The sequence below is a fragment of the Trichosurus vulpecula genome, chromosome 8 (assembly GCF_011100635.1).
Source record: "Trichosurus vulpecula isolate mTriVul1 chromosome 8, mTriVul1.pri, whole genome shotgun sequence".
Taxonomy (NCBI): domain Eukaryota; kingdom Metazoa; phylum Chordata; class Mammalia; order Diprotodontia; family Phalangeridae; genus Trichosurus; species Trichosurus vulpecula.
The window spans coordinates 84979118-85007111 of NC_050580.1; the positions used below are offsets into that span (position 1 = coordinate 84979118).

A 27994-nucleotide genomic window follows, 5' to 3' on the forward strand; every position below is an offset into this window, starting at 1 on the left:
TCAGCATTATAAAAGTTTTACTCAGAGGGCAAATTTTAATATACCCCTAAACATACTATTTATCTTGAGTAGTAATATGGAAAAAATAAATTACTGATACAGTTGTACAAAAAGGCATAAAAGTTTTTAAAGAATAAAAGAGAGAGAGAGAGAAAGTAAAAATTCAATGAATTAAAACATTTTGTCAACGTTTTATGTTCTCCACAATGTCTTACTTGCAAGCGGATAAAATATTGCTCTATTTTTCATTTAAACAAAGTTTATCTAAATTACTTCATTGGTCTGTTTCCTTTTTCATTGACTGGGACATAAAATAGGTTTATAAAATGATTAATTCCAACATAAAATTCAAGCAGGGAGCCCGGTGGAGTATTTTCTTCATGACTGCTGGTGACAGTCAATGAAAGCAGAGGGACAGGTCTGTGAAAGTCAAGGCACCTCTTTCAGTCAGTCCTCACATTTGGCTTTTTTGCAGGCTGGAACACTGTCATCCTCTTCAGTTGTTCTTGGCTTCTTTGTTGTATAAATAATACCAAAAGCAGTCTTTCTGGTTTCTAGAATTAAAAAAAAAACAAACAACACATGCACTGCTGTTTTAACTTAACCTGTAAATGAAATAGCTAATAAAATACCAAGTTATGATAGTTGGAATGAAAACTGCTATGGGCCTGATGACATTCACTTTATTAAGGTTTAACCAGATACTTTAAAAGAGACCATCAACTACCATTTTATCATCATTATCTGAGAGTGCCCTGATGAATTTTAAATTACCTGCAAGGAATAAACTAAGGGACCAGACCTTCTCTCAGGCTTAAATACAATCAGCCTTATTTTTAAGTACTATCAATATATCCATTTACACAGGGATACCGATTCATATGTGTAGTATGATCAAAGTTCCATTGTAACCTGACATGCTAACATAGCACGCCAGGCTTCTATAATCTAAGCCACATTTTTAATGACACAAAGATGGCTGCAGATGTAAAGAAAAATCTTTGGCACTCTTCTAGCTCCTTTTCTTCAACTCTCCTCCATTTCCTCCTTCCCTACTCCTTACTCTCGCACTGACACCTGGCTGTCTAAAGTCACTGTCTAATGTCTGCCTATTCCTTAGTTCCCAAGCATTCCTGGATAAAGTGACAAAACCACATGGACTCACTATGTGACAACCCCCACCCATGAACAATCTTCTTCGTGAATGCATACTATGTCTATGGCCCTTCATTAGGTGTTATGCGTACAAAAAAGTCTATAAAGGGCCCTGATCTCAAGGAGCTTACTTCAGGGAACAATAGATCACACTTACACAGTATTTAAGGTTTTCAAAGAGCTTTCTTCACAACCACCCAGGAAGTGGTTTACTATGGTGTTATTCTATTTTACAGACAACTAGCATTTATTAAGTGCTGTCTCTGTGTCTGGCACCATGATAAGCATTGGGGATAGATAAGATCAGAGAAGTTAAGTGACTTATCCAAGGTTACACAATCAGCAAACTTCTGAATTTGGGGCTTATACCCAGTTCTTCTGACTCTAAGTATGATTTTTTTCCTTATTCCAATCTGGGAAGGATAAAGGGTTCATGGTGGGAATACTGGAAGATAATAGAGGGACTAAATTTTAAAGGGCTTTGAATGCCATGCTAGGGAAATTAGACTTTATCCTCTTGGCAATGGGAAGCCTACTACTCTCTTTGGCTATACTATTTCCTCTGCTGGGAAGATCTTCCTCACCACTTATTAAGCTGATCCCTTCTTTTTAAGTCCCACCTTAAATTCTGCTTTAATCATGAGCCCTACCCCAATCACAGCAATCTTTAGCAATTAGCAACCCATATAGCATTTACAGTCTGTCCCAATCATTTAGCACAGACACTACCTTGCATTACTTATTGTTTTCTCTACCTGCCTATTTTATGCTTTCTGTGTTTCCCAAGCATCCAACCCAATGAATGCTCTCTATATAGTAAGCCTTCAGTAAATATTAGCTATTGATGACAACAGATCTGTTTAAATGTTACTCTTTAAATGAAAAGATAAAAAAATGACAAAGAAAAATTTGAGTGCTTCCTTACCATTTAGCATGTCTAACTTGTTTGGGTCTAATATACCTTCATCCGCTTAAAAGCATTTTGATTTATATTAAAGATACAATCTCGTTCAAGGTCATTAAATACTATATGCAATTATGGACTAAAGAGTTCTGGAATAAATGGAAAATGCTAATGATTTCCATTTTCCTAAGTGGAAAGTAATGCTGAATTTGGAAATGTTTATTCGTAACATCAAGACCATGAGGCACAGAATACAAACAGCTAAATAAATGGGTAGTATAAAACCAAAATTGTAAAAGGAAAAATGCAAAACTCACTTTTAATAAAACAGATTATCTTAAACCTTTATCTGTAAAATGGTTCTGATATCTATTTTTTACCATATGAACTTATTTCTTAACCTAAACTGATTTAATACAAACAGAGCTATTCAACATATGTGAATCATTTTAGGAAATTACAGAAATTATCTCCTTTAAAAATAATTCTGTTTTAGAAACAGTCTATAACTCACCAAGAGGCAGTATTTTTCTTCCTCCAGCTCTGCAGGAGGATTTCTCTATTAGCATTCCTTTTCTCTGGCCCACCCCCATTTCTGCATCATAAGAGTCCCTTCACCCTTATATTTCAATCAACTGTGTTACTGCAGGTGAGCAAGTAAAATAAAAAGCTCTTTCTCACCACACTAAGTTTTGTCTAAGGAATAGTCTTGTGAAGATCTACTGGAGAAAAGTTCCCCTGAAAAGGTCTGTGAAGAATGAAATAATATAGTGTGAAATTAGCTTATTGTGGAGCAGAAAAGATTCTTTTTTATTCTGCTAGTGCTTCTAGGTTTGGACAGACTCCTTGAAGGAAAAAAACAGAGAATCTGATCTTAAAAGAATCTGATCTTTTAAAAATGTAGCCCTATCTTGATTTTATGAACTAACTTTTGCATAATAATCAAGATTCATTACATCATGTGTAGAAAAAAAGGTTAGGATGCTTTTTTATATATGCAATGAACATGTTAATTTGCACAACAACTTAATTGTATTGAGATTGTCAGTGGTTGGTAGATTTTTGAAAATCATTTTTGAAAGTAAAGTGTTAAGCTCTAACAAAATATTTAGCATGAATAATTTTTCAATGCCATCCTGAGCACAGACAAAAAAACAGGTTGAATGTTCTAGATAGCGTAAGTTCATTTATTGACTTTTTTGATTCTGATGTGTGATTTCAGCAGGGTAGTCTAGTGGTGTCAAAAATCTGCAGTACAATGACTTAGAAAGCCACAAATTAACATTACCTTTGTATTTTTATTTATTTTGTTAAACATATTCTGATTATATCTGTATCTGGTTTAGCTGGCTTTCTGGTGTAGAGAATTCCTGATGAGGGAACTCCTTCTACCACTGAAGATCAGCTGTTCTGCCATTTATAGTTTTGAAATTGTGCTGGGTTCAAGTCTGTCTCACTGTATGACTTATCCACTTAGTGACCTCAGCAAATCCCTACGTAAAACATCAACTTCTTTAGTGATGGAATACTATTGTACTATAAGAAATGATGAGTAGGATGCTTTCAGAAAAACCTGGAAAGACTTACATGAACTGATGCAAAGTGAAGTGAGCAGAACTAGGAGAACACTGTCATACTAACAGCAATACTGTACAATGATCAACTGTGAATGCCTTATTCATTCCCATCAATACAAAGATCCAAGACAATTCTGATGATGACTGATGGAGTCTCAATGCAGAGTAAAGCATATTTTTTTAACTTTATCATTTTTGCCTTTCTGGTCTGCATTTTCTTTTGCAACATGGCTAATATGGAAATATATTTTGCATGACTGCACATGTATAACCTTTTATCAAATTGCTTGCCTTTTCAATGATTGGTGCTTTCTGAGCGAGTGGCTACTATTAGCAAATACAAGTATCTTATTGGAACTCTTTGGCATCATCTGAACAAAAACAAAACCAGAGGCACAGAAATTGAAATGCAACTATATTTCAAGTCTGTGAAACAGTATATCACTCACCTCCATGAAGAAGCGTTGCCCTGCAATTCGTGGATACTGCTGCCTTGGCATCACTTTCAGAGAGCCCAAACAACAGGCCTCTGCCAGGTTCATTAAGGGTTGCAATATCACGCCAACAAAAGATGCCTTAACATGGGTTAGAACTCACAAAAATAAAATTCAAAATGCGAGTTTATCTAGTCACATAGGAAACACAGTTTTATGAGTTTGGTTTTTTTTTAAATCATTAACTGGTAGTCCCCATCCATCCATACCCTACGCCATACATCCCAAATAAAATCTCAGACTCTTTAGAAGAAAGATAATTAGTATAATCTAGGAAATAAAAATATTTTTTTTAATTTAAATTTATTTTTAGTTTACCACACACGGTTCTACATAATTTTGAGTTCCAGATTTTCTCCCCTCCCTCCCCAAGACGGCATGAAATCTCATATAACTACCATGTATAACTTCACATTGAATTAATTTATATACTAGTCAGGTTGTGGAGAAGAATTATGACCAATGGAATGAATCATGAGAAAGAAGAGACAGAACCAAAAAAAAAAACCCAAAAACAAAAACAAAAGAGAAGAAAAAAGGCAAGCATGTAGTGCGCCTCAATCTGTATTCAAATTTGACAGTTCGGAAATAAAACTATTTTAAAGAAGCACTTCTCTTTGGTCTAATTTTTCCTCTAGTGACCAGCAGAGTTTCACCAGAGGCTTGACTAGGATGATTGGCTTCTTAAAATTTTCTGTGAATGTGGAGCATATTTCCTCAAATTAGGAAAAAAGCAGTAACTGTTAAATATTTTGAATGAATCAATAAACTACAACCATCCTAGAAAATGTCAAGAATTTAAATAAGGCATTGATGAAGGAGAAATATTTTAGATTACATTACCATTTTTATCTACTAAGCCAACAACTGCAACAATATAATGCTTTTAGAAAAGGATACAAGTTCGCTACATCATATGGTCCTCTTATTTCTAAAGGCTGAAAAATAAAATTTTTAAAATTGTGATAAAGTTATTTATAACAATTCAACAACTTGCTTTCTAAATAATTAGCTAGGTACTCAAGAAGGCAATAGTTGGGACAAGAAAAATAATAATACTATAGTCATCATATAGGCTGTGATTTTCATAATTCTGACTATGAAATAAAGGGACTGGATCTGATGGTCACCAAGATCCCTTCCAGTTCTAACTCTAAGGTCCTACCAGGGAACTCCAAATTCCTTCAAATTCACATGAAATGAACAGTCTCTAACATCTGGGCAATGTTACTGAGAAAATAAAGGGCTTTAAATACCTCATATCTGTGTCATGACTGTCATTTCTACAGCAAGTGATGATGAGCAAAATATTTTGTTAATTTATTTAGTTTTCAACGTTCACTTCCACAAGATTTTGAGGTGCAAATTTTCTCCCCATCTCTCCCCTCCACCATCCCATGAGAGCATGCATTCTGATTACCACTTCCCCCAATCTGCCCTCCCTTCTATTGCTACCCCCATCCCATTCCCCTTCTATTTTCCTGTAGGGTAAGATAGATTTCGCTACCCCACTGCCTGTGTGTCTTATTTCCCAGCTGCATGTAAAAACAATTTTTAACATTTGTTTTTTGAAACTGAGTTCAAAATTCTCTCCCTTCCTCCCTCCCCACCCACCCTCACTGAGAGGGCAACAATTAGATATAGGTTGTACATGTGTAGACATGCAAAACACTTCCATTATATTCATGTTGTGAAAGAACTATTTAACTCTATTTCCCTCCATCCTATGCTGCCTCATTTATTCTGTTCTGTCCTTTGACCCTCTCCCTCCTCCAAAGTGTTTTCTTCTCACTACCCCACCCCCAATCTGCCCTCCCTTCTATTACCACCCTCCCCCAATCCCTTCCCCACTACTTTCCTGTAGGGTAAGAGAGACTTCCATACTCAATTGAGTGTGTATCTTGTTCCTGCCTTAAACCAAATCCAATGAGAGTAAGGTTCACTCATTCCCTCTTACCTCCATCTTCTTCGCCTCCACTGTAAAAGCTTTTTCTTGCCTCTTTTGTGAGATAATTTAGCCCACTCTACCTCTCCCTTTCCCCTTCTCCCAGTACATTCCTCTCTCACCCCTTAATTTTTTTTATATCATCCCTTTATATTCAACTCACTCTGTGCCCTCTGTCTATACGTGTATACACACACACACACACACACACACACACACACACACACACATATGTCTATACATATATATATTCCCTCCAAATACCCTAATAATGAGAAAGGTCGCATGAGTTACAAATATCATTTTTCCATGTAGTAATGTAAACAGTTCAATTTTAATAAGTCCCTTATGATTTCTCTTTCCTATTTACCTTTTCATGCTTCTCTTGAGTCTTGTATTTGAAAGTCAATTTTTCTATTTAGCTCTGGCTTCTCAAGAATGCATTAAATTTCTCTATGTCACTGAATGTCAATTTTTTTCCACTCATTACACTCAGTTTTGCTGGGTAGGTGATTCTTGGCTTTAATCCTAGCTCCTTTGACCTGCAGAATATCATATTCCAAGCCCTTCGATCCCTTAATGCAGAAGCTGCTAAATCTTATGTTATCCTGATTGTATTTCCACAATACTTGAATTGTTTCTGGATGCTTGCAATTGTTTTCTCTTTGACCTAGGGACTCTGGAATTTGGCTATAATATTCCCCAGAATTTTCCTTTTGGGAACTCTTACAGGAGGTGATCAGAGGATTCCTTCAATTTTTATTTTACCCTCTGGTTCTAGAACATCAGGGTAGTTTTCCTTGATAATTTCTTGAAAGATGATGTCTAAGCTCTTTTTTTGATCATGGCTTTCACGTAGTCCAATAATTTAAAAATTATTTCTCCTGGATCTATTTTCCAGGTTAGTTGTTTTTCAATGAGATATTTCACAGTCTTCTACTTTTTCATTCTCTTGATTTTGTTTTATAAGTTCTTGATTTCTTATAGTCATTAGCTTCCATTTGCTCCATTCTAATTTTTAAAGAATAATTTTCTTCAATGAGCTTTTGGACCTCCTTTTCCATTTGGCCAATTCTGCTTTTTAAGGCATTCTTCTCCTCATTGGCTTTTTGGACCTCTTTTGCTATTTGGTCTATTCTATTTTTTAAGGTGTTACTTTCTTTAGTATTTTTTTGGGTCTCCTTTAGCAAGCTGTTAACTCGTTTTTCATGATTTTCTTGCATCACTTTCATTTCTCTTCCCAATTTTTCCTCTACTTCTCTTACTTGATTTTCAAAATCCTTTTTTAAGCTCTTCTGTGGCCTGAGACCAATTCTTATTTTTCTTGGAGGCTTTGGATGTAGGAGCTTTGACTTTGTCTTCCTCTGATTGTGTGTTTTGAGCTTCCTTGTCACCAAAGTAAGATTCTATAGTCTGAATTTTTTTCCTGCTGTTTACTCATTTTTCCCAACCAATAACTTGACTTTTTAACTCTTTGATAAGGTAGGGCTCTGCTTCCAGCGTGGAGGGTGTACACCCAAGCTTCAAGGGTTTTGTGTAGCTGTTTTCAAAGACACTTCTAGGGACCTGCAAGTTTTCAGTTCTCCCAAGGTGGTATGATCTAAGTAGAGGTGTTTACTCCTCTCTTGGCCTGTGCTCTGGTCAGTGAGTGACCACAAGTATTCTTTTCTGCCCTGGAACTATCAGGAGGGTTCCCTTTCCACTGCTGCCACAAGCCTGCTATGCCAGTGCTCCTCCTTGCCCCAGGAGAGCAACCCAGGTCCAAATATGGGCAAACCAAAGGAATCCTGCCTTAGTGCCAGCAAAGAGGTCCCTGTAATCTCCTTCTGATGAGTTGTTCGATCCCCCTATCGTCTGTGGGCTGAGAGCTCTGGAAGCAGCCACTGCTGTTGCTGCTGCTGCCACTGCTACTTCTCTGAGGCAGCTGGGGCCAGGGCTGGTCTGTGTTCCTCTCTCATCCAGGTCCAACAGATCTTTCCCACTGACCTTCTAAGTTGTCTTTGGCATTTGTGGGCTGAGAAGTCTGGAAACCACCTCAGCTGCCAGTGATTTAGTCCCTTGAGACCTGTTCCAGGTTTGCTGGGGCCCAATTTGTGCTGGTGTGGCCCACACTGGACTACACTCCTTTTCCACCCCGGCGCAACAGACCTTTCCTGTCAACCATCCAGGTTGTCTTGGACTGGAAATTTATTTCACTCTTGTCTTTTTGTGGGTTCTGCTGCTCTAGAATTTGTTCAGTCATTTTTTACGAGTATTTGGAGGGCTTTGGGGGAGAGCTCAATCAAGTCCCTGCTTTTACTTCACCATCTTGGCTCTGCCCCCAGCAAAATATTTTGTACACAATGTCTGGCATACAGTAAGTGCTTAATAAATGCTTTTTGACTGATATTATCTCATTTAATCAACTTAGGTACAACAATACCTGACATTTATATAATACTCTCCAGTTAACAAAACATTTTCTCCTGCTATAAACCTGTGAGGAAGGGAACCTAAACATGATCTCCATTTTATAGATGGGGAAACTAAGAGTCAAAGGGGCCAAATGACTTGCCCAGAGGCCTGGGACTTGAATCCAGGGCTTCTGATTCCAAGTGCAGCAATGGCTCTTTTCACTAGGACTAGGTACCTTGGTATTAATAGTGTTGCTATTTAAATTTTTTCTTTAGAATGTAATATTTTAAAAATGTAAGCCATGACAAGAAAACAGAATATGTAATTGCACTTACCCTTTCTGCACCACTAGATATAATTACGTTCTACAAAACAAAAAAGTCATCAAAATTAATTTCAGATAAATGATTTAAAATATGTGAGATTATTCAAACTCAATGCAAAAATCTGCCTTTTATCAGCTGTGGCTCAAATACAGACATCTTTGGAAAATAAGGTAAATATCAAAGGGAGAAAAGAGAAGAGCATGAAACTAAAGATGGCTCATGAAAGAAAATAAGAACAGCTTTTCCCAAACAGAAAAACTCAGAAAGGCTGAATGAGTTCAAAGGTTGAAAAGGTCAGATGACTTTAATTCAGTCTACTAAAGATAAACACTGTTTCTTATCTAGCATTTCCACTTTTTTCCACAATACTAAATTCTCATTACAGGCCTGGTTTACAGGGTTTTGTTTAGGAATCGGGCTCTTCAAGATTTCTCTTCTCATTAAAACCTAAAAATAACCCATAATGTGATATAACCTGTTTTTGTAACTTGAATACTTTTTGCATTAAATTACTGGTATAAAGTCAGGAAATTTGATCCAACTGTGTCAGGAAAAATTAACTTGCTAGGATCTGAAATCCTTTTCAGAATGCAGACATACCTTCCCTTTGCAGATCTGCATCAGACTGAGTGCATTGGAAATGGTATATCTCCTCATTGTGGAGTCTTTGATGGCAGGAGAATAAGTAATCTCAAAGCCAATACCTCGTTCAATTGCCTAGATAAAAAAAAAAAAGATAAAGGGAAAATACCCAATCACACTATTCCACTGTACAGATCTGTTTGTTTTTCATTTAGTATCTAATTTCGACTGTTATATCTTAGTTCAAGAATGAAATGTTAAGGAATTAGAGGGTTCCCTCAGAATAAGCTACAGAATCTCTGGCAGATAGTTGGTGAATGAATGAAACTAAGGGGTTGGCCACATGGTATAGTTCAAATAACTCTCCTTTCCTTCTCCCCCAGGAGATGGGGAGATGATGATGAATTCCCATTTACACAAGACTTTAAGAATTATAAATGCACTCTTAACTCATAGAGTTGTTGAAGAAAAGTCTTTTCCATTTTACAGATGAGAAACCTAAGAATCAGAAAGATGATAGGACTTAACAATAGCCACACAGCTACTAAGTATCACAACTGTGATTTAAACTCGATTCTCCCAATGCAAATGCAGTGCTCTTTCCATTATGACTGCATCAAAAAATGTTAGCGTTGGAAGGGACATGAGTGGCCAAACCCAAAGCATAACCAACCAATACTCTAGTCAACTTGACAAGTAGTCATGAAGCTGTAGCAACAATCCGGCTAGCAGCTACTGTGGCTGTGGAAGACGAACAACAACCAGCACACGGAGGGCTGCCAACACTGGTTCTTTGGATCTGCTTTACTAAGGAAAGTAATTGTAAGGGGTTAACAATCTTACTTTAACCACACATACAAATAACATTCACTTAGTTCAGGAGGAAAAGCCAGCACCCTGAACTTCAGAGGAAATACAAATTACAAACATACACAATATAAACAGATCAAATGACAATTTGTAGTTAACAGGAAAGCATCAACATCTGGGTTCACAAGCGGGGTGGGGGTGGGGGGGTCCCTTGACAACAGCTGCCCAGAGTCTCCATATCAACACTCCTCCATGAGTGAGAGCCCCAGACAGAATGCCAACCTTTGAGCTTTCATACTGTGTTCAGGGCTCAAAAGAGTCACACCTAATCAGCAAAAGGGTGTGAGCCTGGGGCTTTACACTTATTTAGCAAAAGGGTGTGTGCCTGGAGCTTTGCACCTAGTAAGACTCAATCAAAGGCACTTAATTTAGCATTCTAAAACAGTTAAAAAGTCCCACATTAATTACCAATACAGAAGCCTCTGCTAGAAGGCCTCTAACGAATAGAAGCCTACCAACTCTAGAGATAGCTCATTCCACCTTTGAAGAGCTCAAGCCATTTTTCCTGACATCAACCCTCAATATATATCCTCACACCTTCTATACACTGTTCCTTGTTTTGTCCTACAAAACCAGACTGAACAAATCTAACCCCTCTTCCGTGTGACAGCCCTTTGGATCACTGAACACAGATATCAGCATGTTTTTTTCCAGCGTCAACATTGCCAGTTCCTTCACGTGAACTTCACACAAAAGGGAGTTGGTTCTTCATCATCCTGGCTGCCTTTTTCTGTGTGCATTCCAGCTTCCCTAGGTGCTTTTGTCCACTATGGCTCCCAGAACTGGATACAAGCTTCCCAAGGGGGGGGGGCCTCTCTAGAGTAGAGGACCAATCACTTCTTTATTCCTGGATGCTACCTATACTTTCTAAATGGAGCCCAAGATCACACTGGTTTTTCTGAACACCACAGCACACTGCGGACTCATTTTGAGTTTGTAGTCGCCTGAGACCTCTCAGATCTTTTTCAGGACTTCGGTCTAACCATTCCTCTCCCTGTCCCTCTCCCTCTCCATTTTGTACTTAGGAGTTTGCATTTTTTTTAACCCACGTGTAAGACTTTACCTTCATTCCTACTGAATTACATCTTACTAATTCAACCCAATGCTTTTAACTTTTGTCAACATCCTTTTGGATTCTGACTACTGGCTAGCATGTTAGCTATCTCTCCCAGCTCTGTCTCGCCTGAAAATTTTATTAGTGTCTTTATCCAAATCACTAATAAAAATGTTAAACCACATGGGGCTGAGTATAGGTCCCTGGGGCCCTCCTCCAGAGATATGTTGCCATTACCTACTATACCAACTATATTCTGAATATACTACACTACTATACTCTGAATCCAGTTCTGAATCTATCTAACGGCGTTACCAATTAATCCACATCTGATCCACATAAATCCGTCTTCTCCATAAGGACAGTATGAGATACTTTATCATGTGCTTTGCTCAAATCTAGGTAAACTATATTTTATAGAATTTACTTCAACTACTAGTTCAGCAACCCTGACAGAAAAGGAAATAAAGTCAGTATGGCATGACCTCTTTTTGAAGATAGTACTGACTCTTCGCAATCACCACTTTCCACATGGTTGTTAACTGTCTCTTCAATGACCTTTTCTAGAATTTTCCAAGGAATCAAAGTCAAGCTCACTGCTCCCTAGATTAAAGATTCTGATCCCTTCCCTCTTTTGAAAACAGAAGGTAAAGTGTGAGGATTGGCTTTGTATGACATTTGTTATGAGGGTTTTTCCTTTTTGCTGTTCTATTGGTGGAGGGCAATGAGAGGGAGAAAAAAAAATATTCACATTAATTAGGAAAGAAAAGAGCAAGTTATGCTAAGAAAGGATCTAATTTGACCCAGAGATCCAACTGTTGAGTAGCATTTTTTTGTAGTAGCAAAAAGCTGGAAACAAAATAGATGCTTATGAATTGGAGAATGATTAAATAAATTGTGGCACCCAAGTGTGATGTAATAAATGGTAAAGATAACCATAGGGAGGCATGAGAGGACTTACAACAGGAAGAAAATCTCAGATACATGGATAATCCAAACCCCTGCTTTTAGTCAAATTTCAACTTTGCCTCACTTAATCTTTTACCACAGTTGCTAATAACAAAAAGTGAAACTGCCAGGTCAGTATTTTGTTTTCTCATTTTTCTAGTAAAATTACTACTTAGTAGAAGTGAAGCTGAGACCCAGGCAGGTGGAATAAAGAAGATATAGAACTGAATGAGAGAAAAAGCCTTTAAAAGTCAAATGAGAGAGACTGAGGAAAAACTTAAAAAAGAAAAAGAACAATTCAAGAAAAACAAGATTATGAAAAGAAAGTCAACCAATTAGTAAAGCAGATCCAGAGTCTTAAAGAAGAAAACAACTCCTTGAAAATCAGAATCGGGCAAGGGAAAGACAGTGAAGTCATGAGACCAAGAAATAACAAAACAAAATATAAAGAATGAAAAAATAGAAGAGAATGTGAAACATCTTATAAGAAAAAATGATCTGGAGAACAGATCAAGAAGAGAAAACATAAGAACAATCAGACTACCTGAAAGCAATGATCAAAAAAAGAAACTTGATACAATACAAGAAATAGATAAAGAAAATTGTCCTGAAGCATTAGAATAAGAAGGGAAAGTAGAACTAGAAAAAATCTACCAATCACAACCTAAAAGAGATCCTACAAGGAAAACCCACAGGAATATCACAGTCAAATTCCAAAACCCCCAGCTCAAGGATAAACTGTTATTAGCAACAAGAAAAAAAAAAAACAATTTAAATACAGCAGTGTCACAATTAGAATCACACAAGATCTATCAGCAGCAACACTAAAAAGACCACAGGGTCTTGGAACACTATATATCAAAGAGCAAAAGAACTGAGGTTCTGACCAAAAATATACCCAGCAAAGCTAAGCACAATCCTGAGTGAAAAAAAAAAAAAAGACATTTAATGAACTGTCAGACTTTGGGGATTTTGTAAAAAAAAAAAAAAACAAAAAAAAAAAAAAAAAAAAAAAAAAACCAAAACCCTGAACTTAATAAAGATTTGACATACAAGAGTCAAGAGAAATATAAGGTACATAACAAAGACTAATTAAAAGAGACTCAGTAAGAACAGACTGTTTACCTTTTTTATGAGGAAATGTAAAATGTGTGTCTAAGTAATCAGGTAGCTCCTGAGAAAGACTGGGGTATACCTGAACATAATATGATTTTGAAAAGTAAAACCATTTAGGCACAGCTAAAAAGAGTAATTATACAAATGAAGTGTAAGAGTAAACTGACAGAGGAATCAGATGAGGGAGGAGGGCTAGTAGTTCTGGAAACCTACTTTCATCAGGAATGGGTTCAAGAAGGAACAATACATATATATCTAGAAGGGTATTAAAGTCTCCTAAATTCAGAAAGAAATAAAATACTAAGGAGATACTAAGGAGATAGGGAGAGGGGAGAGGATAAGGAAGAGATCTTTAGAGGGGAGGGAAGGGGAACAGTTCAAAGCAGGGCTAAAGAAGGGTGTTTAGATTAATGAGAATGGGATGATAAGGGAGGGATCCTTGGATGGGGGTAGGTTAAGTAACAGGAGGGCAAGGTAGCAGGTAGAAGTAAAGCAGAGGATTCAGGAGGGATAGGAGATAAGAGATATGCACAAACATAAAACAAAGATCAGTGAGTAGAATATGTAAGGCAAAACAAGGAGCAGGGGTGGAAATCATGATCTCGGACAAAGTTAAGGTTAAAATAAATTTAATCAAAAGAGAAAAATAGGGAAACTACACTATGTGTCAGCCATATTCATCAACATTGTTTTGGACTATTTAAAACACCTAGGCAGTATAAGGTTAGAAGACTGCTGCGGTATAGGAAATGATGAGTTGGTAGACATGAAAAAATATGGAAACACTTGGACTTATGAAGGAAAAGGTTATCCACCCTTAGAGAAACTGAGGACAAATAAGAATAGTACAGTCTTACATAGATGCATATGAATGTATATGTCTAGATATGAGTATTAGTATAGATATCTAAGTATATATTTGTAAGTGTGTGTATGTATGGGTATATGTATGCATATATGTATATCTTTGTACATGTTTACATGTGTATATACACACAGACACATATGTACATACACACATATATAAATAAATATATCCTCACTTATTTGTAGTGGGGGGGGAGGGAAGAACAAAATAAAAAGTGCACAGCAGAGAACAAAACTGAAAAGGAAGCAAAGAAAAGATGGACAGCTCTCAACACAATGACTAGTATTTATTACATAGGCTTTCTTGAAATGGCAATTTATTTCTGTATGTTTTGAATCCTCTCTTATGTTCTGATGTGCACATGGCAATGCTTTTTTTTTTCTTATTTTGTATTATTTTACTTTTAGTATTTAAGTTTGTTTCTTTTTTTCTTATCTTATATTTAAGTTTAAAATTAAAAAAAAAAACCTGAATGAAGAGGTTCCTCAATAATCCTAATTGGTTTTATCCAATTTAATTCAACAATCATTGTTAAGTACCTACTAGGTACCAGATACAGAAAAGCAAAAGCAAAAATAAACATCCTGGTCTTCACGGATCTTACATTCTTAATTTAAATTATCACATCAAGGAGAAAATGATTTTTCGGAAAGCTACTATATATGATCCATATTTTTAAAGGAAAAAAAATAGCAAATAGCCAGTTTTTATGTTCTGGAATCCAATTTATTCTGCTTACTTTTAAACTTCCAAGAAAACTATGGGATAAAATAAAGTACTAATGAATGGTGTTAGTATTTCTCAAATAAACTCCCTTGTTGCACTGAGTTAAAATACAAACCTACTAACCACCTAGACTTCTGCCTCTAAGAACATTTAAACGCGAGCTGTTTTCACGCTCATCAAACAGTTATTCAGAATGGCTCTCTCCACGAACAGGGGCAACGTCTCTGTGTGATTTGCCTTTGACTGGGAATTACTTACTTACTGGGAATTCCTATTTTTTTTCCTAACTGAGTAGTAAGAATTAAGAAGTCATTATAAACTCAGAACAGGTGCATAATACTTAGAATCAAGGAACACTAGTAACAAAATTCTCTGAAGTAATTAGCAGACCTTCAGAGAAAAATGAGATTTTAAAAATGGGTACTTGATTGCTTATTCCATAATAATTTCAACAGAAATTAGTTGCTTGTTACATAAAAGAGAATTTTGACAAATTACTTTGAAATCTTTAATTCTTGTTTGTTAGCTCTAGAGAAAATCAACAGTCATGGATCAATCCAATAACACAATTTAGTCCTAAGTGCCTGGGATATTGCAGGTGCTTAATAAATTCTTTTTGAATTGAAATAAAAGGTTATGTGTAATGAAAAATGGGGCTCATATGACCCCTTCAGCATTCAGGTAGGCAATATAGTTCCCCTTTCAATTCAAGCTCCTGATCTCAATCCTGGGCATCTCTAAATGAATTAGTCAAATAACAGAAAGGACTCTTAACTGAGAACAAGAAAGTATTAACCAGAGAAGGAAAGTAAACATGCAAACAATCATTGAAAATGTTCAACAAACTTGAAACCATCTTTAGGTGTCAATAAAACTGAACCATAAGTAAATTACATAAGGTAGGCTGTGATAAATTGGAGATATAGACCTCACAGACCACCTATTCCAAAGGAGCCCTGAAGAAGAATCCTCTCTACTAACATTTGACAAGTCACCAAGCCTTTGCAAACAGACCTCAAGGAACGGGAAATCTAGTCTCTCCAAGAAGCAGCCCAGTCCATCTTTGAAAAGCTTTTAGTACTAGGACGTTCTTACATCAAATCTAAATTTGCTTCTTTGCTCCTAGTTTTGCTTTATGGAGCCAAAAGAAAAACAATCCCTCTTCCATTACCATCCTTGAAATATCTGAACTCGATTACTCTTTGCCAGTCTGGTTGTCCCCTACCGGACACTCTGGGTTTTCAATGTCCTTCCTAAAATGTGGTGGCCCAAAGTGAACATAATACTCCAGCAGTGGTCTGAACAGGGTAAAATACAGTACCACTGTACTTTACCTCTCTGGTCCTGGACACTCTGCCTCTTAATATGGCCTAGCCTTATGACAATGGTAATGACTCATGCTGACCTTGCAGCTTCCCTAACCAAATATGCAGATCTTTTCCAGATAACCCATTGTTTAATCATGCCTGGGGCAGCTAGATGGCACAGTAGAGTCTCAGGGAGGTGGCACAGTGGACAGAGTGCTGAGTCCGGAATAATGAAGATCTAAATTTTTGATGGAAGAAAGTAAAGAGGAATTAAGAAGCCTCTTGATCAGGGTGAAAGAAGGGAGTGGTAAAAGGTGGCTTGAAACTTAACATCAAAAAACCTAAAATCTTGGCTACTGGTCCCATCACTTCCTGGCAAATAGAGGGAGAAGAAATGGAAGTAGTGTTTATATTTTTGGACTCAAAGATCATCACAGACAGCAACTGCTGCCATGAAATTAAAAGATGCTTGTTCCTTGGAAGGAAACTATGGCAAATCTGGACAGCATACTAAAAAGCAGAGCCCTTACCTTGCCAACAAAGGTTCATATAGTTAAAGCTATTGTTTTTTCCAGTAGCAATGTGAGACTTATAAGGAAAATGAAAGCTGCAGAATTGATGCTTTTGAACTGTGGTCCTGGAGAAAACTTTTGAGAGTCCCTTGGACAGCAAGGAGGTCAAATCAGTCAATACTTAAAGAAATAAATTCGGACTGCTGCAAGGTCAAATACTGAAAGTGAAGCTTTAATACTTTCCATGATGAGAAGATAGGACTCACTGGAAAATACCCTGATGCTGGAAAGACTGAAGGCAAAAGGAAAAGAGGACAGCAGAGGATGAGATGGATAAATGCCATCATGGAAACAACAAACATGAACTTGAAAATACTTCTAGAGATAATGGAAGACAGAAGGGTCTGGCGTGCTATCATCCAGAGTCACAAAGAGTTAACAGGACTGAATGACTGAACGACAACAAAAATTGTGCCTGGACCAACCTTGGAATTGAGCTGATTTTTTGAACCCAAGTGAAAGACATTGCTTCCTATTAACCTTCATCTTTTTTCATTCACCCTACTATTTAATCCAAGTTTTAGAACTTCAATCTGTCATTGGTGTGTCATCCTTATTATTATTAAACCATTTGTAAGTTTAAGAAGGAACATCTATGCCATTACCTAAGTCACTGATAAAAATGTTAAAAAATACAAGGTCAAGCAGTCAAGGCATTCTACTAGAAACATCCCTCTAAGCTGACAACAGACCATCAATGTCTAGAGAGACTTGAATAGCAGGAAGATTAGGACTTGAGAATCAGAAAGACCTCTATTTTAATACAGGTTTTGCTACTCCAAACATTTGTGAACAAAGTGAACCAATGTCTTCCATTTTCCGGATCCTTCCTTTACTCTTCTAGGATGTTAGTTCCTCCAAAGTCAAAGGTTCTCAAGCTTATTTTTTTAGACTGCTGGACTAGTCAAAACTATGTATTTTATTTTTATCCAAATATCACTACAAAAGGAAATAAACCACATCACCAGAGTTAACGAATGATGACAGTTTTGATGGGGCACTAACAAGGCTGGTTAATACGAAAAGCTTGCCAATCACTTTTGCGAAGGAAAAAATTGATCCTTGAGTCCTAAGAACTCCTTCAAAGAAACAAGAACCTCTTTCTAGACATGCATGAACTGATGCTGAGTGAAGTGAGCAGAACCAGGAGAACACTGTCACAGTAACAGCAACATTGTTTGATGATCAACTTTGATAGACTTAGCTCTTCTCAGCAAATACAACGATCTAAGACAGCTCCGAAAGACTCATGATGGAAAATGCTACCCACATCCATAGAAAGAACTATGGAGTGTGAACACAGACAGAAGCATACGATTTTCTCTCTCTTTTTTCTTTCTCATGGTTTTTCCCTTTTGTTCTGATTCTTCTTTCACAACATGACTAGTGTGGAAATATGTTTGATATGATTGTACATGCATGGCCTATATTAGATTTCTTGCCATCTTGGGGAAGAGGGAGGGAGATAAAAATGTGGAACTCAAAATGTTGAAAACTATCTTTACATATAATTGGAAAAATAGAATACAATTCATATGTGTAATTTTCAGAAGATCTCTATGCAAGTACACACAGCAATATTTGAAACACAACTTGATTGGTTGCCACAATAATCAATATGAACAAGATGCATTCCTTTCAATCCCTTGTGTCTCTTTCAAAGACCAAGGACTGACATCCTGTCTTTGGTTCACGTGTAGTATATAAACAATGCATTAGAAGGCAAAAGAGAACTTGCCCTTTACCTTTTATTTTGGCCCTGACTCATGGTTTCATAAGTAAAGATAGGAGTTATAAAAAAAATTTTAAAAAACTTCTCATCCAACCCTTTTCTATTTAAATCAGGGGTTCTGAATTTTTTTTTCAGTAATGGATGCCTCTGGCAGTCTGATGAAGCCAATGGATCCCTTCTGAAAATGTTTTAAAACGCATAACAGAAAATACACAAATTTATATAAGGGAAACCAACTATACTGAAATATAATTATCAAGACATTAAATAAAAAAAAGTGCACAAACCCCAAGCTAGGAAACCCTGATTTAGATGTTACTCTAACTTTTAGGAATTAATGAATTAAATGAAAATCCATCCTATGAAACAGCAACCTTAGATAATTTGGGGGTTTCTTCTGACACTTGTCCTTGTCAACTTGTTAGGGCTGTTGCCCTGCTCACCAGAGGACCCAGATTCCTCTATTGCAGGGGCTTTTAATAATTTTTTTTGTTTGTGCCATTTCAGTGATTTCACCAGCATATGGAATTCTTAAGTGAGGTAGTACAGTGAAGCCTATTGACCCTCTCAGAATGTTTTTCAATGTATAAAATAAAACACACAGGATTACAAAGAAAATCAATTATATCAAAATACAATTATACACATATACATGTGTATATACACACACACGTATATTTTTTTCATAGACCCCAGATTAAAAACTCCTGCTCTATTATATATCTCTCTTTAAAACTCTGGTAACCAGCTACTAAGAACATGCAGTAATTAACCAGGTTCACCCAACATGATTCGATGGGCCAACTCTATTAAACAGTTTTGAACATATTTGGTACAAATGTGACCCGGGAGAGAGAGAGAGGAGAGAATAGGACAAAGCAAGAGACAAATTAGAAAACCAGTAGAAATAGAGTAAGGGAAAATGTTACAGTAGAAGCGCAAAGCTTTTCAAGTTTATAGTAATCCACTCATGAGATGACTTTATTAGCTCTTAACTCTTCCATGAGTGGCTTTTTTCCGGGGAAAACTTTTTTTTAATAAGGTCATTTCTATATGATGCAGGATAAAAGCACACTGGATCTGGATTCACAAGATCATGGATTTAGAGCTGAAAGACCCATCACTGAGTCCAACTCCTCATCTGATAAACAGAGATGCTGAGGACCAGAGAGGTGCCCAGTGCCACACGGCTGGAAAATTCAGGCCTTGGAAGGAGAGGACACAAGTTTGGACCTGGCTCTACTACTTACCACGTAGGTGACTGTCACCTTTCTGGGCTCCAGTTTCCTCATCTGTGAAACAAGGGGTCAAACTACCTGACCTATCAGCCTTCTTCAGCTCTGATCCTGAAATCCTCTTATCTTGATTCCTCAGGGCTTCTCCCTCTAATCCAAATTCTCTGGGGTGACGAAAAATTCTCAGGTTGTTTGGAGAAAGTCCAAGCGTGCGTCTTTATTTCCTCCTCCTTCATTCTTTTGGATTTCTTTTTTCCAGTGTTCTTACTCCACATATTGATAATAATTCAATTCTTTCTGAAGAAATGTGCCTCTTAAAAAGCTTTATTAGTTACCTTATTCAAGCTCATATCAATAGTTTACTTAATATCTTTAAAAGGCTCAACTTCCTCCCCCTTCAGCCATAAAAAAGAAGTTACCCCAAAAGTAATTCTCATCTGTTGTAATTATTTTCCACTCACTTACTCCTAATTTTTACTTTAATAAAAATCACAGGTCTGATCATAGTATATCACACTTACCACATTAACGGGAGGTCTTCTGAAGTAAAATGGCAATTTCTCTGTTACTGTTATGCATACCAAATCTACATCTAAACTTGTGCAAGCAACCTGTATAAGCAAAACAAAGTTTCAAAAAAATGTATATTTTTAATGCCAGAGATAATGAGACAAATAGCATAATCCAAATTGAGAGGCTCATTTGAACAGGGAGAGGAACTATATCTTGGCATCAGAAGTCCTGGATAAGGCAGTTCCCTCTACCAAGGCAGATCAGCCTTTTCTCTGCACGGGAGCTGGGGCATTGGAGCCACTAAACTGCACAAGGATCCTTGCAGGGCTATACTGACTTAGAAAACCACAAACTAAGATTATCTATGATGTATTTTTATTTCTTTTTAACTGTTTCCCAATTACATTTACTCTGGTTCCAGCTATACCACATCACCTTGTATCTACAATGTATACCCATCATGTCACATAACAGATGGCAGCTCTTTATCCGAGTAACTCTGGTGCATTAAAAATCCAACTTGCAATTTTATTAACTCAGTCTCAAAATGAAGGGTTCAAATGAAATCACATGAGGTGCCCTGATATCACTACATGCCTCAATTATAAAAAGATAAAGAAAACTTAGGAGAAGAAAATCGTTCCAACCTGAACTGCTTTAGGATAAAGATTTTGTTTCAGTAAGAATTATGGGCATGGTACCCCCTGCTTGTAATCCCTGATAGGGATAGGCTGAGATTCTGGATCTTTTGAACTCAGGAGTTCTGAGCTGCATTGGCCTCATCAGGCCTCTCTACTTCCCTACTAGTATGGGTAATTAAGTGTTTACAAGAGTTGTAACAATTAGAAAAAGGTCTTTGTCACTGATGAGATGACAAAAGAGATTTATTCCCGTCCACTCATAATGCAGGCTAAGAGGCATCAGATACACTGATTGATTTTTGTTCTGGCTTACTCCAGAGATCTTAATTATCCCACAGAGAGCAGACTAAAAGGATATTTTATGTAAGGTACTAAAATAAGTGGTGGGAATAATTATGCTTTTCTTGAGACTTCACCTCATGTAATAGTCACCAAAAACTTCCATGTCATACAGTAGGATAAACAGGGCTACTAGTGCTCTCTACTAGTAAGGAAAATTAAGAGCCAATAGTGGTTGCAGAATGAACCTATAACACATAATCTTCTCCCATTCAATAGCTCCATCTATTGGATAAAATAGGGAGCTAACTAAGAATCTGAGAGATGTTGCTTAGGAAAAATCAAGTCTATTTTCTTTCCTAAAAAATTCAGGAACTGGTTTACAAAAATATGTAGGTTATCACTAAGATTTTTGTATACTTTGTAAAATGCCAAACGTTAGATGATGGACATTATAAAAATATTGATCAGAATGACTTTCAGAATTTTACAAACTAGCCCCAGTCTTTAAGCAATCTCAATGTGACATATCTCATTTTAAGATTATAAATGCTTATACCTTTTGGGGAACACAAATCAAAATTTTAAAATGACAATCATTGTTTTAATACACATAAATATAATTTAAAGAATTCAGTGGTGAATCCCTCTACAAAGTAAAGCCCAAATTTGGTAACCTAACCTTGGTTATGCACCTTAGTTGATTAGGATGCCACAGGCCCCTGGAAAAGACTGGTTCTGGTATCCTACCCATGCTCCTTTCAGTGCAACTTCTCCTGACTCTCTTTCTGTGCCTTCATACATCTCTCTGGCTGTCCAAAATCCCCAGTATGACACCTTACAGAGGTTCTAGGGAGCATAGCTGGGGAAAGAATGCTGGGCCTATAGTCAGAAAGATTAGAGTTAAAATCCAGCCTCAGATACTAAATAGCTGAGGGATCTTGGGAAAGTCATTTCACCTCTATCTGCCTCAGCTTCCTGAACTGAAAAATGGGGGTCATAATAACACTCACCCCAAAGGCCTGTTGTGAGGATCAAATGAAATATTTGCAAAGTGCCTGGCATACAGTAAGCACTTAGCAAAATGTTTATTTCCTTCTCTTCCCAAATTCCCCATAGCACTCCATCATCTAAAATTACCTTTTTCTCTTCAGAAATAGTATTTACTGAACTAGATAGTGGGGCAAGCAGGGAAATCTGATTAAAATATTTCATACTGAAGGTATGAATAAAGCAGCTTACCCCTCTTATTGGAAAAAGATGACCTGGTTAATCCAAAATAACTGCTAATTATATAATTATATAATTTTTTGAACTGAGGCCACCTTTGTCTCATGATCTTCCTGCTAGTATACTAGGCAAATCAGAAAAAAAGGTCAGCTTGACATACCACTTCTGAAAGATTGCTGACCCTCAACATGTAGCCTTTATGCCCAAAACTTTATTACATAATTTCATATTAACAGAATCTCAATTAGAGCAATTAGAACACATGTACCATAAAAATTCAAATGCATTTTTTTATTGGGGTCACAGACCCAACAGAAGAAAAAATCAATAGAGGGCTGCAAACAAGGCACAGAAATTTTTGTAAGAGGTGTAGGCATGGATATTAAAAGAAAAACAGTTCAGTCTGCCCTGTAAAATTAATAGGCAATATAAAATTTTATTGCATAAATATTACCAAAATCCACATTAGTTAAGGGGAAAAGATAAAAGGGAATGAGGGAATAGGAAAGGAGAAAAGGCAGAGTGGAAGAAGACCTGGGGGTAGGATTTGAAAGATGATGACTAAAAGAAGGAGGAATATGAAGGTAAAAAGTAAAAGTAAAGAAAGTATAAGTCTCCCAAGAAAGCAGAAAGATCCTTGGGCACGTTTAGCCTGTAGAAAAGAAGACCCAGGAAGAACATAAATGCTGTCACATAAAGGAGGGATAAGACCTGTTCTCTTTGAGGAGAATGTGAGCTCCAAGAGAACAGGGGACTGTTTTTGCCTTCCTTTGGAAACAAAGTGTAGAGGTTGTAAAGAGAACAACTTAGGCTTGATATCAGGCAAACCTGTCTCTCCCAATCAGAACTGAGTAAAAGGTGAATGCCCCTGACCCCTGGAGGAGAAGGATTCCTCCTTGAAACTTGGTGGTCTTCAGGTAGAGACTGCACAAATAGTGCATGTTAGCACTGGGATCAAAACTTATATAATCATGATGAAAAAAAAATGAGATGACAATATTTTTCACTTACATGGAAAAGTTTTTCTGTCTTAGGGAAAACTGCAACAATGTCATACAGCTTGACACGGGAAGATGTTGCTCTCTGTTGTGAGAAAAGAAAAACATACCACCATAAGAGGAATGTGTGCCTTTCCTTCCTAGCTACCTTGTACTATTAATTCTTTTTGTATTTATTGTGCATATACATACTTTACATTTATTCAGTACATCTCTACGTGTACTGGTTTTCCCTTTAGAATATAACTTCCTTCAAAGTAGGGATGATTTCATTTCTTGCATTTGTGTTCTTAGTGTCTAGCAGTGTCTGGCACATAGGCAGCACTTAATAAATGCTCAGTGCTTTACTGGAAGGAGCTCTGGCTCTACAACTCACTAGGTATGTGATTTTGGCAAAGTCACCTCAACTCTCTGGGCTTTAATCCTCCCTGTGGCCCCATTTCGCACAGCTGAGGAAAAAGATCAAGTCATCTCCAAAACTCCTTCCAGCTTTGCAATGCTGAGGTAGAATGAAAGGACAGAAAGTGCTGAAGACAAACTTTTTTTTGCATCACGATTCTATTTGAGGTCTTCCCTGTTTTTCTTTAGCAGCTGGGTTCTGCAAACTGAAACTGGAATCTGCTGCAACGACATGCTTGGATGAGCAGGAACACGCCACTGAGTCAAAGGTTGCATGCTAACACCACTTCAAACTGACGTAGGAAGTTAAAAAAAATTGTCCATTTTGTCACAAAGGAGCTTTTTTGCAGAGAATCTACTGCTCATACCAGGCAGTCCTATGAGGGGTACAGTAAAGGCACGCTGCAAGAACTCAGAGGAGGAAGACATCACTTGGATGATCAGAAAAATCTTTATGGAACAAAGGAGACACATACTTTAAAGCTGTAAAAGGATAAAAAGCTATTCCTTTCAATATTACTAAATATTTGAAGGGAAAAAAAATCGCAAGCATACTATGAGATGTATGTTAAAGAGAAAAACAAAATTGACTTACCAGAACATTGCAGTGAGATGGATCTGATACTATAAGTGTCAGTCTGCTTAAAATTTTAATTGGTTTTGATTTCCCCTGTAGGTAAAAGAATCTATTAAAGAAGTACAAGGAATAATTGCTTTCTTTTTCTCTTCATTAGAGAAACATAATAACTAAAAGAAATAGCACAGGAAAGTAAATCAACAATTATTTATTAGATTCATTGAATGAGCACAGCACTATTAGGCCCTTTCAGAAAAACAAAATAATAAAATGTCATCCTTATCCTCAAGGATCATACAATATAGTGGGATAAACAAAGTCTAATATATATTACTGATAAAGAACAGTTTATAATTAGGTATCTTCTGTACTAATGTTCCAAAGTGCAACAAGAGGTCAGTGAAAAGGAAATGTAAGGAGGGCCGCAGTACCTAAGAGAAGATAAATGAATAAGCTGAGACTTGGTGTCACTTTTTGACTAGAAAACGGGAAATGGGAAAGCACTGTAGATGAGGGGAATGAATGATGTAGTTCAAATCTATCTATCAGATACTTAATCCTTTGAACATGAAAATGACACCTACCTGTACAATAGGCAGAGATGAAAAGAGCTCTGAAGGAACTATTGGTTTGTCAATTTCCTACAAGATAAAAACAGATAAACCTAAATGGAGTAAATTAATCAAAAGCACTATTAAGATGGCTAACTTAAAAAGATAAGTATACTATGATGCATTGGCTAGGTATTGGCAAATGATCTTTCAGAAAGATTAGTGAAACAAAGATCTATCCTTGGACCTGAGAGAAGGTGATGGGAAAAACAGGACAGCATGGAAGGTTATGAGAGTAGTCTACAACAGAATAATGAATGATAAATACATATAGATGGGCAAATTTAAACAAAAATGTGCATTAACTTTTAACAAGAACTTAAATGCTCTTTAAAATGTAAACAAGAGTGAAGCCTTGAAATACCCAAAACACTTTTACTCAGAAGTTTCCTTAAATCTAATAAGTTATTTCAATAACCATTTTCTAGTTATGTACTCAGCATATGTCCTCATGACCAAGACTTATGCCAGAAAAAATTTTAATAAGATTGGCTCTACCTCACAGTTAATAAACCACATTATATGAACATCTATTTGTGGGTTACCTCAGTTGATTTTCCTACAATTAAGCAAGTACATTCCTGTAACAAATATGGGTGAGTACCTTCACATATAGAACAGCTAGAAGTCACACAAATGTAGCCTTCAGGCTTCAAAAGATCTGTGTTCATTTTTTATGTATTGCTTCTATTAGTGCAGAATGAAACCCATTAACGTTTTGGTAGACAATTTTAAGTGTTGCCATAGCCAAAAAAAACCTCATTATTACATGGCAGTCAATATTCCAGGGAGAAGCCTCTCTGAATCTAGCCAGGCTGGTTTTTGGATGACAGTCTACCTCTGAGGGCCTGCCAGAGCTTGTTCTATTGGCATGTCCTTTGGGAAGCCTGGGTCACTTTTGAATCATATGAGTTTCTTGAGGGAAAGAACTGTTTTTGTTGTATTCCCAGAACATAGCACAGTGTTTGGTACATATAAAGTGCTTATATGGAGTAGGATTTTGTGGAGAAAGTATCCTCATCATATCACAGAAATTTAGAAGTACTGAATTGATCTCTAACTTAAATACAAGGAAAATCTTTGCTGAGACTAAGTGAACATAGTAGGAATTTTATAAATCTTTGTTGAAAGAATGGAAAAAGTCCCAAGTTTTCTGTGCTTAATTAAAATGCATGTTTTCAAGTAGCTTCTGCCATAGAAAAACACAGTACTACTTTGTTACTCAGATGAAAACGCTGAAAAATTTACCTGCTTCTTTTCCTTAAAGTCCACAACATGATTAATGGCAACAGTCGAAAACCCAACTAAAAAAATTAAACACAAGGTTAAACACAATCCCCCTCTCCTAGAGGCCAATGACATATAGCTTTAACATGTCTCAAGATTATATGACACTGGCCCAGCACTAACCAACCCCCAACTATGTACTTCATGCCTTTAACTACAAGTTTCTTTCATGTATAGAAACACTGAGGACCAGGGCTCTTTCTACATCTTTCGAAACTCCCCCCCCCCCAATAAAGACAATCTACTGCATTAAGTATTATCAACAAATTTGACTGTTGCACTAATCAGAACAACTTTTTAAAAATTAATTTTTTATTTTTAGTTTACAACACTCAGTTCCACAAGTTTCTGAGTTCCAACTTTTCTCTCCTTCCCTCTCCTCTCCCCGAAGACATTATGTAATCTGACATAGGTTCTACATACTAAACTTATTTACATAATAGTCAAGCTGTAAAGAAGAATCATAACTAACTTTTTACTAGTGAATAGCATTTTATTTTTTGCAGAAATCATTAAGAGTTGACGAAGAATAAAGCAAACATCTTTCATTTCCCATAGACAAATGTAGTTTAGGGGGTATCCCTGTATTAATTCCATTACAATTCCGTTGGCTCACTACAGTGATAAAAACACATGAACCTAGACATCCAACCAAGGAAAGCCAGTGAACACGGTGTGATGACAAGCGATGGATTGTGAATCGCTACTTGGTACCAGTGTGAGCATGGGTAAGTCATTAACCTCTGCGCTTGTCTACAGGGCCTCAGCTTCCTAATCTGTAAATTGAAGGCATCAGGCTACGAGACCTTGGCTTTCTAAATCGATCATCCAAAAATCTGACTTTCTAAACAAAGACCAGAAAACTAATGCAATTTTCCAAACAACGCAAGCCCTGCCTGGGGTGAGGGTCGGTGTGTCCTCGGGCAGGGCTCTTCACTTTACTGACCAGCCTCAGTTTCTGGTTGTGTGGCGGTATACAGTTATACTAGAACTGCTCACAATGACATTGCGCTTTAGTCTCGGAGCGTTTTACATCCATCCTCCTAGATGCTCACAACTCTAAGACGGATGCAAAGCAAATGTTATGCTCATTTTACGTAAGAGGAAAACTGAGGCTGACATTCTGGGTGACAGACTCCTACGCTGTTGGGAGTCGGAAAGGTCTTTGGTCATCACCTGGTCCTCCTTTTACATGGGAGGAAACTGAGGACAGAGGAAGGTTCCGTGACTCGCCCGAGGTCACTCAGCAGGGCTGGTTCTTGCACCCAGGCCAACAAGTGATGCTGTCTCACCCGGTGGGAGAGCTTGGACTAGGGGCCCCCGTGACAGCCTCGGCTCCAACACTCCTGGGTCCGGCCTGCCCCTCCCCCCACGTGGCTCCCCTCTCTCGCAGTCTGAGATGCCGCCCTCCACCCCCAAATGCAAGGAGCCTGTAGAACGAATATCACAAAACGTTCACGCGAGCCCGGAAGCCTCCCACACCACCCGACTCCGTGGGGGGCACTCACGGTGAGCGGCGTTCTCCAGAAGCCCCTTAAGCGCTTTCGTATCAGAGCCCTTCCTCAGGTTCAAATCCGCAAACACCGCCATGCCGGCATCACGTGACAAACGAGGCACGTTCCCCATGCACCTGCGCAGCCGGGCCGGTGCCTTT

General features: G+C 37.3%; 1 protein-coding gene across 1 annotated transcript; it reads right to left on the bottom strand.

The window, feature by feature from the left end:
* On the bottom strand, nt 1-27970 carry RPP30 (ribonuclease P/MRP subunit p30). Its single transcript, XM_036769623.1, has 11 exons — nt 27849-27970; nt 26302-26357; nt 25027-25083; nt 24461-24535; nt 23480-23551; nt 20327-20416; nt 9396-9512; nt 8805-8834; nt 5031-5068; nt 4086-4165; nt 1-554 (listed from the first exon to the last, which is right to left on the bottom strand). Exons 1-11 carry the CDS (start codon nt 27964-27966, stop codon nt 448-450), a joined length of 840 nt encoding a protein of 279 aa, XP_036625518.1. The 5' UTR covers nt 27967-27970; the 3' UTR covers nt 1-447.
* Nucleotides 27971-27994: the final 24 nt, after the last annotated feature.